Genomic DNA, 12,191 nt, shown 5'->3' with positions numbered 1-12,191 from the left:
AAGATACAGAATATCTTTCTTATGGTAATTGTGAGGCAGACGAAGCAGCAAAAGAGGCTGCAATAAATGGTACAGTGATTCACCATGAACCGTTAATTGCCAAAATTGAAGTAAAAACCAGCTCTCCTCAGAGCAAGCTAAAGATGACTTCCTTCAGAATATAACAAACCATATAACAGGAGCATCCCGAGTATGAAGTTCAGGAGAATGTGTTTAAGACAAACTAAGAACTTGTTTTTGTGGTACCTGAACATTTAAACACGAATGATTACTTGTATGCTGATTATCTTGGGACTATCAGTGTTCGATAATTCTAAAGCCCGTATCAGATGAATATTATGTATATACATTATGTCAGAGCTGTTTAGGCCAAACTGGATATAGTATAATTGCACTGGCAGGCAGGGAATGCTGCATAAATTGGGTAAAATCCAAAGAATTATTTAATCTTCAAGTAAATCGGTTCCAGACAGAATAACACCACCAGTAGTTTGACAATTAAGGGGGTAGCTAAGAATTACTTTGTAATGGACAAGTCAGGGAAATAATGCTGAAGCCATGATTGACAGTGCAAGCACACATCCAACTACAATTAGGGACATCCTATTTGCACCTGGGGTCGGTGCAAGTAAGTGATGGGCACACTCAAACTACATCTTATAGAGGTGGTAAAGGAGTTAATTAACAGAGACATCAACACTACCTCGGATCTCTCACTGGGATTAGCATGCACCCAGGCACAGAGCGAGTTGTCAACTAATTTTAACATCTTGATGCAGACAGTGTCAAAACGGTCATGTACCGCTGTTTTCAAATGTTGAGCCTGGAAATTAGCAAGACACCCCCAATAAAGGAGTGGTTCTGCAGGTGGTGACCACAGACCACTTCTCAGTTCCTATGCTTCCTGGCTGATGTTTTGGTCACTTTTGAATGCTGGCGGTGCTTTCACTCTAGTGGTAGCATGAGACAGTCTACAACCCACACAAGTGGCTCAGGTAGTGCAGCTCATCCAGGATGGCACATCGATGCGAGCTGTGGCAAGAAGGTTTGCTGTGTCTGTCAGCGCAGCGTCCAAAGCATGGAGGCGCTACCAGGAGACAGGCCAGTACATCAGGAGACGTGGAGGAGGCCATAGGAGGGCAACAACCCAGCAGCAGGACCGCCACCTCCGCCTTTGTGCAAGGAGGAGCAGGAAGAGCCCTGCAAAATTACCTCCAGAAGGCCACAAATGTGCATGTGTCCACTCAAACTGTCAGAAACAGACTCCATGAGGGCCCGACGTCCACAGGTGGGGGTTGTGCATACAGCCCAACACCGTGCAGGACGTTTGGTATTTGCCAGAGCACACCAGGATTGGCATGTTCGCCACTGGCGCCCTGTGCTCTTCAGTGTGAACCTGCTTTCATCTGTGAGCATGTGACAGACGTGACAGTCTGGAGACGCCGTGGAGAACGTTCTGCTGCCGGCAACATCCTCCAGCATGACCGGTTTGGCGGTGGGTCAGTATTGGTGTGGGGTGGCATTTCTTTGGGGGGGGTGCACAGCTCTCCATGTGCTTGGCAGAGGTTAGCCTGACTGCCATTAGGTACCGAGATGAGATCCTCAGACCCCTTGTGAGACCATATGCTGGTGCGGCTGGCCCTGGGTTCCCCCTAATGCAAGACAATGCTAGACCTCATGTGGCTGGAGTGTGTCAGTAGTTCCTGCAAGAGGAAGGCATTGATGCTATGGACTGGCCCGCCCGTCCCCCAGACCTGAACCCCATTGAGCACATCTGGGACATCATGTCTCGTTCCATCCACCAACACCACGTTGCACCACAGACTGTCCAGGAGTTGGCGGATGCTTTAGTCCAGGTCTGGGAGGACATCCCTCAGGACACCACCCGTAACCTCATCAGGAGCATGCCCAGGCTTTGTAGGGAGGTCATACGGGCACGTGGAGGCCACACACACTACTGAGCCTCATTGTGACTTGCTTTAAAGACATTACATCAAAGTTGGATCAGCCTGTAGTGTGGTTTTCCATTTTGATTTTGAGCGTGAATCCATATCCAGACCTCCATGGGTTGATAAATTTGATTTCCATTGAGAATTTGCGTGATTTTGTTGTCAGCACATTCAACTATGTAAAGACGAAAGTATGTCATACGATTAGTTCATTCTGATCTAGGATGTGTAATCTTAGTGTTCCCTTTTTTGGAGCAGTCTATTAGAATCAGACATTGGTCTACTAAAAAAAAAAAATATAAAAAAAAAAAAAATCTGATGATCAAACTAAGGTGGTAATTCAACATCTCCAAGGGGAAATTGAACAACTTATTCCTCACATTGATTCTATTTCCACAAATAATCATTGGGGTCATATTTTTGGACCATCATTTTCTAATATGAACTTTATGTATTATATGTTTCATCCGGTTTATTATTTTCATTTGTACTATTATATATGTTTTATTGTGCAAATCATTCTTTGTAAAAAAATCACTGACGCACATGACATCCAAGGCTAGACAAACTATAAAAGAATTTTGATATTTACACTTCAGTTAGACTCTCTAAAGATATGGTATAATTACACTATGTGCCATGGAAATCCAAACATACAAAACCACTAATCTGAAGAGGACCTGCATTTTGGATTTTATTCTTGACCATTTTGAATGTTTTTCCAGCCACGGCAAGTGGGGGAGATGTAACAAATAAGTAAATTATTAATCTCCAAGGACAACAGCTGGCTCCCAACACAGTGGGGTTCCTCTTGAGTAAACCAGTTTCAAGGAATTACACTAGGGGCAAAACCCAAATGTCCAGGAACTGCCAATACAAAGGGCTCTCTCTACCAGGTGGGAACAACAAACAGCTTGTTGTGGGGGCAATCTAATTTCTTGGACAAGAGTGATCTCTACAGGCAGCTGGTGCAGGTGCAAGATCATGCCGTCCTAAGGAGGACTGGACAAAAACTCAGAAGATTATTGGCTGGCACTGTTTGGGCATGGTGGCTATAAAGGTGTTGTGTGAGCAACTGAGGAAGAAGAACAAAAAAAGGATAACATGAAGGTGACAGGGACACCCCATCCTTACATGCAAACAGAGTCACTAGCATAGTGTAGTTAGAGTCATAGAGCCATTGTCTTAAGCCACTGGTGTTAAGTGTAGTTTCATACAACGAGGAATCTGTAATATTTAAAAGGAAAGCCGGACGGGTTAAGGTTATAAAAATCCTGGTATTTAAGGGGCTTTTCTACAGACAAAGGAAAAAATCGGCTCTTCGGTTTGGGCATATTTCCACGGTGCAGAAGACCAAGATTCCCGGGACATCTTCTCCATGGCCTCCTCTCTGCCTGCTAGCCCGACCAGCGTGCTTTCTGAAGAAACGTGCTCGAGCAACCCGGCGGAGCCCCCGGGCCAGTCACACGTCGACTGGCATGATGCGTTAATGAAATTGCCTACAAAGCAAGACATTTCTGAGATCATCGAAATGGCCACCCGTGGTATACGTACCGACTTATCTGAAATCAAATCGGATGTGCGCCATATTGGAGACAGAGTGGAGGCCTTGGAGGGCAAGAACTCCACCATATGCAAAACCACTGATGCTCTCAACTCGCAACTCTCGGAACAATCTAATATGATCACCCATTTGTCCAGGCGGCGACTGGAAGACTTGGTCAATCACGGCAGGAGGAACAACCTGAGGGTTCGGGTGTCCCAGAGTCTGTTGCCCACACGGGCATTTCCTCCACGCTTCAGGAGATCTTCAACTCAATCTTACAACGTCCCCTGGGGACTTCCATCAAACTTTATAGGGCCCATCGGGCTCTTTATTGTTCTGAGCTCGGACAGCTTCCAAGAGACAATTTGTAGGATCCACGATTATCCCACTAAGGAGGCTATCCTTTGGGGCTGCAGAGCCAGGAACTCTATTACATGGGACTCCCACACCATTCTCATTTTCCCTGATCTTTCACCTACCACACTAAACACCAGACAACTTTTGAAACCACTGACGGCTCTCAGAGAGGCACGTATCCCATACCACTGGGGCTTCCCCTTTGCACTCATTGCCCGACGGGGAGAGGAAGCCTTCGCGGTTCGTCAGGTCTCTGATGTCCCTAAATTCCTAAAGAGCCTGGACTTGCCTTTGATTGAAGTTCCCGACTGGGAGCCAGTATACGCTGTTCTGGATCCTTTATTTAATCCCTCTACATCTTGGTCATCCCAACAACAACGTCGCCGTAAGCGACAGAAGTTACCAGGTACATCTACCTGATTTCTACAATTCTCACTTTTGTTGCTCCTTTCTGCTTAATCTATTGGAGCGGAGGTTTCCTTTTCTCTCTTTTTTTTTTATTTGGCTACGGTGATGAAGGGGTAAATAAGCGTTCCTAACCCTCCATGGTTACCTCCCCCTCCACTCCTGCACACTAAAGACTATCTTCACTCACGGCATCTTGTTTTAACATACCGGATCCTACTGGTTCCCCTCTTGGCACCGACTGAACCTTGGATGACTTTAATAGGCACTTATCATCCCCACGGAACTGTGTTTTCTCCGGCTCAGTCTACACAGGCTTGTTCATCTACCCTGGATCCTTTTGAGTACCTGGACCCGGATGCATCGTCTGTCCACTGCGAGTCTAGCTCCGGTGATCAGCCTCATTGGGACCTGCCCCGTGATTGAGTCCCCATGCAGATCTCCCTGCTCACCGCAAGTGATTCAAATTATGATTTATTCGAGGACGGTTCTTGTCATTTGGAATAACTATATATTGTTTTTCTGTGTAACTCTAAAGGGAGTGGGAGGGGTGGGATTTTATTGCATATATTGCGTCTACCCCTGGCTCATCTACAGGGCTATTTGTCTCTCGGTCATGGGGGAACTCTGGGGTTATTTTCTATCCCCCTCTGTAGCCTCCCCCAGAGATATGCTATTACTTGGCCTGATGATTCTTTTACACCTTCTCACACACATTACGGGTGTAAACAAATCATAAACACATTTTATTTCTTCATTATATGCGTGGAGGTTTGAGTTGGCGTGAGTTCATTCTCTTCCTTTGTCGTGTTATGTTTGGCAATTTGTGCCTACTCCATCAGAGCCTACCGACCCTGATTATTGTAAATCAGTGGTCGTGGTCAAGGACCTACCACTTGGTCCACTAGCTCAATACTCTATGTGCGAAGATCTACACAACACATTGACTGTCGTTGCTTTGTGTTCCATTTTAGTTTTTAGGTTATTTTCATGTGGTTTGGACTTCTGTCCTTGGTTCTGATGTCGGTGTGCTAGCTGTACTTCTGGGCTCTCTTCAGACTTTCCCATATGCCCTTAAACCTCATTAAGTTTACCTCTTTGAACGTTCGGGGTCTCAACAAGCCCCAACAGAGGTCCAAATTGTTATATCTTCTACACTCTATGAAAACTCAAATAGCTCATTCAAGAAACTCATTTCTCCGCACTTAAGAAAGTCAAACTTACCAATAAATATTTTCATAGTCTTTTTTGCTAGTTCCCCTAACACTAAGTCTAAAGGAGTGGCCATATTGTTACACAAGTCTGTTCCCTTTCAATTGGATGTCTGGAGGGACCCAGAGGGCAGAGGTTTATTCTTGAAGGGATTTATACATCACCAGAAGGTGACATTGGCTAATGCTTACGCACCCAATAAAAAACAAGTTCCCTTTTTAGTCAACCTTTTATACCGTTTAGCCGACTTTCAGGAAGGCACTGTTTGGAGGTGACAAACATGACCTTAGACCCTGGACGAGACTGCTCTGCGGGCCATTCACATATTCCTTTTTCACAGATTAAGAAGGTTAAGCATTCACTTCGCCTTAATCAGCTTTTAGACACCTGGAGAGTTCTCCATTATGACTTAGATTTTACATTCTACTCCTCGGCACATAACCGATATAGTAGGATCGATGCCCTATTTTTATCTCATCATCTGCACCTTCTCCATTCTTCGAGCATAGGCATTCAATCCATGAGTGACCATGCCCCGGTCCATATGTCCATAAGTTCCCCTCGCTCCCTGAAAAGGTCATGGCAGTGGAGACTTAATGAAAATTTACTAAGCGATTCGGCCAATATTGCGGACCTGACTTCACATTTACATGACTATTTTAAGGATAACTGCACCCCAGACGTCTTTATCCCTAAGATTTGGGAAGCCCACAAATCAGTAACGAGGTCACCTCATACAAATAGGGGCCAAGATTAAGAGAATGGAATATGCCAACATTCTGCAATTTTTTCCAAAATTGATTGATCTAGAGCTTCGTCACAAAGCAACACAATTGCCAGCAATATTGTCACAACTCAATATACTAAGATCACAATTGGTTATCCTTCTTGACTCTGTATGCATCATATTTCCTTGCTCCGCTCCACATCTCCAACAGGTGTAAGTATTTAATCCTTTTGATGTCTAGTGGGAACGAGATACCATCTGTAAATTTTATAATGGGTTTTCCCATATGTTAATACCGTGTAAAAAATAATTTTTTTACTATATTGATTCATTTTAGCCAATCTTGGATTTCAAATTCAGAGTTCATATCCTGTTCCCACTATATCCATGATTTATCTTTCTGTTGGTCTAATTGAGACCTTAGTAGTCTAGAGATTTTAGATCCTTTTTTCCTTATTATTCAGAAAATGTAAAATAGCCAAACTGTTAAAAATTTGCTGCCCCGTATAAAAAAAATTATTCTTAAGCACCAGAAGATTTCTTCCGAGCCAAGATTATATTGTTTATAAAAGCCGGCAACACTCCACGGACATACAGACTTTTCTCCCGAGGAAGCCAATCGGCGAAACGCGTAGAGAACAAGTTTATTCAAAACGTTTGAATTTTTTTTTTTTTTTTAACCAAAAGACATTTTGGAACGGTTCTACAGGGTTATTGCCTTTGCGCTTAACCCAAATATTGTAAGTGCATCTCTTTATTGTGTCTCCTATTGCAGAGGTACTTTCACCATTGCTGTCTGTTTCACCATTTTAGATTCTTGCGAAGAATAAAAGAACCTTTTAAAGAATCGCTAGATGGGCCTGATACTTATATTCAAAGTGTGAGTGGAACTTACATTTTACACATGTAGTCACACATCAGACAATATCACACTATTTTGATTTTTCCTTTTATTCCTTTATGTTATTGCATCCCATCTTGGACACATTTACACTACTGCACTCTGAGGAAGAGTGAAATTCGGGATGCAGCAGACTGCGGAAAGTACCATTATAGTTTCCACTTTTATATACGAGTTGGTGGGGATCACACCTTTTCTACATTCCACATTTATAGATACAATAAATTAACTATAAAATATATCCAAAACGCAACTACTGAGTAACTACCTCACTTTACAGGAGAGAACTTTACTTTCTACTCTGACACAATTCGTACTCCAGAATAGTTTTTGTTTTAAAGATAAAAAGATTCTCTCCTTGCATTTTGGTCAGATCATGCCCCAGTATTTTTGATAATCTCTTGACAATTGACGGTCTGGGCACATCACGTGAAAACAAATGGTTAATGACAATTGACGTGCCAGGACCGTCATAACTTCAAACGGTGTTGCTGTAATAATCCGATGTAGAGGCATTCAGCAACACCGAGATCAGCATCAGGGGCCATGTCTGGCCCTCTCTTCGGGGCATCAACATCCGCCATACACTGCGGACGCCCGCGATAAACTTTTAAACGGATCACCTCCTAAACTTCAATGGTGTTGCTGAAATACCTCAACAGCAAGGCATTCAGTGACACCGAAAACCCATCCCAAGACGTGCTGTGACCGCTGCGGAGAGTTTTAAAACAGCAAAATGCTACCTGTACACATTGCCCCATAACGTGCAGAAAAAAAAGCAAAAGAACATAACATTGTCCGGAGTTTAGAAATACCCAAACAGTAGAATTTAGCAGGTTTTTCCATTAGGTTTTATAGATGGGTAAAACATTTTTCAAGTAAAAACATCTAAAATCTTCCTAAACTCAGCCAAGTACACTGATGGTATATAGTTGTTCCTTGGATTTCTAAATGTTCTAATGCTTTTTCCAATTTGTGCTAGAGGTGTAACAGTCTGGTAGGAGTGTACTCTATTGCTGCCTTTGAAACAAAATATAGCATATCTTTGGAAACATTTTTTTGTGTAATATTCTTCCTAAGTTCTTTTTTTGTTTCATATGGAACTTCCTGTATGAAACAAGTCTCTGAAAATGCTTGTTATAAGTATTTGTTTTATATAGCACAATCAAATGCCATAGCACTGTACAATGGGTAGATATGACATGACAAGTAGTATGTAACAATTTGACTTACAGAAACAGGTGAGAAGGAACCTGCTCAAACAAGCATACAATCTAGAAGATATATTAATGGTAACTGATACATTTTACTTTTTTCATGTATTTTTCCCCTTCCCAATGCAATATATATATATATATATATATATATATATACACACACACACTGGAACATACATATGACTATCAAATAAAGAACCTAACATACCCTTAGTAATTAAAAGCATAAACTGTAGGCTGAAGAAGAAAAAAATATCCATTACATCTAGAATCCTTAAATCCTGCCAAGTAACACACTTTTTGTCATATGTAAGTGTACAAAATCATTTCAATGAATCACAAGAACACAGTATGATCTTAAGTATATATACAGATATGTTATATGTACAACTAACTTGAATAGGGACCTGGACTACATGTACAAGTGATGTGCATGGGGCACTGCAAGTCACACCGTTTTTATTGCTTAGAATGTCTAGTACCTAATTAAAACGCGGACCCCCAATGGCATGTACTGTTTCCTCATTTCATTTTGCCACTTTGTCCTCTGTACATTAGTGACAAACGTCAATCTCCCACACTAAGCTGCCAGACCTTTTTTATCTATATATATCTGAAGTTATAATATTGTAGCACTTTTCGAGTGACCAAGTAAACAAATCTAACACGATTCTGGCAATCCTTATTAGCCCAAGAACATTCCAGAAACTACTGCAATTGAAAGAAAGTGTTTGAGTCACAAACCAGTTTACTTATCCCTTAGTTACTCCATTTTAAACAGAGTAATAGCTTTCAGCTAAAAAAAAAATCACCAACCGCTAAACAAGTTGCAACGCCATCGTTAACATTTTGCTACAAAGCGGTTGCATCTAACAAATTGCAGCTAATACGTGTGTTAATAAACGGACTGCACGTACTCTTATAAAGCTTGATCCCCATTATTTCCGCTCTCCCTCCCTATGAATTCTACCTAAACCGCAATCTCACGCCTCGTCTATTACTACCGCCACTGCTAAATAGCATACAATCTCTTTCCCATGGTGCAATTAGTCTTCCGGTCACATGATTCAAAAAGCGTCTAGTCATAAAGGGTAAACAAATTCATATTCACGAAGTATGTTTAGATTATAGTGGATCTGTTCAAGGGCACAATGGAAACAATGTTAACTATGATATACGCAATGTATTTATTGCGCGTACATTTTATTGTAATCTAATTTATTTTTTTTTCTTCCGTCACGTAATGCGCAACTTCCGGTAGACGGGACCGCCTTACCATTTCCGTTTGCTGTGTGCTCAAAGACAACGTGAGCGATCGTTTCCGCGAGGAGGTTTTAGGAGCTGTTGGTGCGATAAAGCAAAATGACGGACAGATACACTATCCACAGTCAGCTAGAGCATCTCCAGTCAAAATACATCGGTACCGGCCATGCAGATACTACCAAATGGGAATGGCTGGTGAATCAGCACCGTGACTCGTATTGCTCGTACATGGGCCACTTTGACTTGCTCAACTATTTCGCTGTGGCCGAGAACGAGAGCAAAGCCAGGGTCCGGTTTAACCTAATGGAGAAGATGCTGCAGCCATGCGGGCCACCGGTCGACAAGCCTGACGAGTCTTAATTCAAGCGAAAGCAGACTTCCTACCATCTTAAGCCACACAGACTTTAGACTGGGAGGCTGAATTCGGCCATGTTTATTTTGTATTGGATCGCGTTCCTTAGATTTGGGGAAGAAATTAACCTCAACGTGAATGTGCAAACTACAGTTTCTGTTCCGAATACTGAGCCACTGTGCTCGAGTGAAAAAAAAAAAACTGTTACGTGAACTTGAACTCATTTTTCTCACGTTTATTGCGGGAATATAAAGTTCATACAGCTTAAAGCATCACTAAAATACTTTGCGTATCAGTAGATCAGTTCGTTGTACTTGAGTCTTTTTATATTTTATGGAATATTGGCACAATAAATTTCCCTTTTTGATGCTAAATCTTTCTGAATCCGTTTTCTTTCATTACGTAAAGGCTTTTAATCCTTAAATGGTTTTGTGTTAAACGTTTCTACTTTTAACTCCTTGTTCTGTTTTAGCCAGGCGTGGGTTACTCCATCTAAATACTTTTTTTTTTTTGTTTTGTTTTTTTTTTGCACTAGACTGAATAACTGGGGTTCAAATAATTTTATACAATTCACCACTAACCTCAAAACCAGATTCATTCGTGTTAAAGATACTAACAAGGGACATACTAAACAGTATATTGGGATGATGGGGTCGTTGACTGCAATGCATAAGAATATGGTTGTTTTTCTACATGAGTATTATGGTTGGAATATGATTATATATGCCAAGGAACACATTTGACCCGTTTCTAATACGAATATGGATGTGTTTTTCTACATGGGGATTATAGGTGCAAGATCAGTTTCTCATGCCAAATGACATATTTTATCTATTTCTATTAACATGGGTATAGTTTTTGTACAAGGGGATTTTGGGTGCAATATCATTTATTTTATATAATGCCATCAAATCCTGTAGCGCTGTACAATGGATAGACAAGACATAAGTAGTGTGTAACATAACCAATTGACTAACGGAGACAACAGGTGAGGAGGGCCCTGCTCAAATGAGTTTACAATCTGGAGGGATTTAGGGTGTATTACACAATAGGTAAAAGTGCCAGTGTAAGGGATGGACCAGCCACACTGGTAAAAGTACTGCAGGAAAGGGACTAGGAAAGGTGACCTAAAGGAATATGGGAGGCTGTTAATGTGCTATGTTGTAAGCGTCCTTAAAGAAGTGGGTCTTGAGGGATTTTTTTGAAGGAACAAAGGCATGGAGAAAGATGGATAGGCTGGGGGAGAGCATTCCAGAGGGTAGGGGCAGCCCTTAAGAAATCTTGTAGGCGTGCATGAGAGCTAGGAGAGGATAAGAGATCATTAGATGAGCGGAGAGACCGGTTAGGAGTGTATTTAGAGACAAGTGAGGAGATGTAGGGAGGGGAACTGCTGTGAAGGGCTTTAAAAGTAAGAGTGAGGATTTTGAAATTAATCCTGAAGCGCACAGGCAGCCAGTGAAGAGACTGACAGAGGGGAGAGACAGTAAAGCGATGCGAGAGGAAGATAAGTCTGGCAGCAGCATTCATGGTGGATTGTAGAGGGGTGAGACGGTTAAGAGTGAGACCAGCTAAGACAGTTACAGTAATCAAGATGGAAGATAATCAGAGCCTTAGTGGTATGCTGTGTTATGAAGGGACGGATGCAGGCAGTTTTTTTAGGATAGAGACAGACTGAATATGGGGTATGAACAAAAGGTCGGAGTCAAGGGTGACAGCAGGCATGAGTGACGGGGTGATGGCACCATTAACATTGAGGGAGATTGATGGGGGAATCTTAGCATTGGAGGGAGGGAAGATGAGTTCAGTTTTGGAGAGGTTAAGTTTCAAGAAATGTGCAGACATCCAGGTAGAGACAGATGCAAGGCAGTTAGTTACATGATTTAAGACAGAGAGAGACCGGGGGAGGATAGATAGATCTGGGTGTCATCAGCGTACAGGTAATAGTGAAAGCCAAAGGATGAGAAGAGTTTGCCAAGGGAGGAAGTGTAAAGAGAACAGAAGGGGTCCTTGAACTGAGCCTTGGGGGTACCCCAACAGAGAGGGAGGGGAAGTGAAGACAGAGACGCTGAAGGTACGATCAGAGAGGTAGGAAGTGAGCCAGGAGAGAGCAGTGTAACAGAGGCCAAGATCATATGAGGTATTTGAAGGAGAAGAGGGTGGTCCAGTGCCAAAAGCAGCAGAAAGGTCCAGTAGGATTAGCATGGAGTAGTGGCCGTTGGATTTAGCAGTTTCATTAGTAACTTTAGTAAGGGCAGTCTCAGT

The 12,191-nt window shown here is 42.3% G+C and overlaps 1 protein-coding gene across 1 annotated transcript; it reads left to right on the top strand.

The window, feature by feature from the left end:
• The first annotated feature begins 9,624 nt into the window (after positions 1–9,624).
• Positions 9,625–10,303, top strand: SF3B5 (splicing factor 3b subunit 5). The gene has a single exon (XM_053459420.1). It carries the CDS (start codon positions 9,677–9,679, stop codon positions 9,935–9,937), a length of 261 nt encoding a protein of 86 aa, XP_053315395.1. The 5' UTR covers positions 9,625–9,676; the 3' UTR covers positions 9,938–10,303.
• The last annotated feature ends 1,888 nt before the right edge of the window (positions 10,304–12,191 follow it).

This window comes from Spea bombifrons, chromosome 3 (genome assembly GCF_027358695.1).
Source record: "Spea bombifrons isolate aSpeBom1 chromosome 3, aSpeBom1.2.pri, whole genome shotgun sequence".
Lineage (NCBI taxonomy): Eukaryota > Metazoa > Chordata > Amphibia > Anura > Pelobatidae > Spea > Spea bombifrons.
The sequence above is the reverse complement of the archived record's forward strand: the minus strand, read 5'-3'. Positions and strand labels throughout refer to the sequence as shown.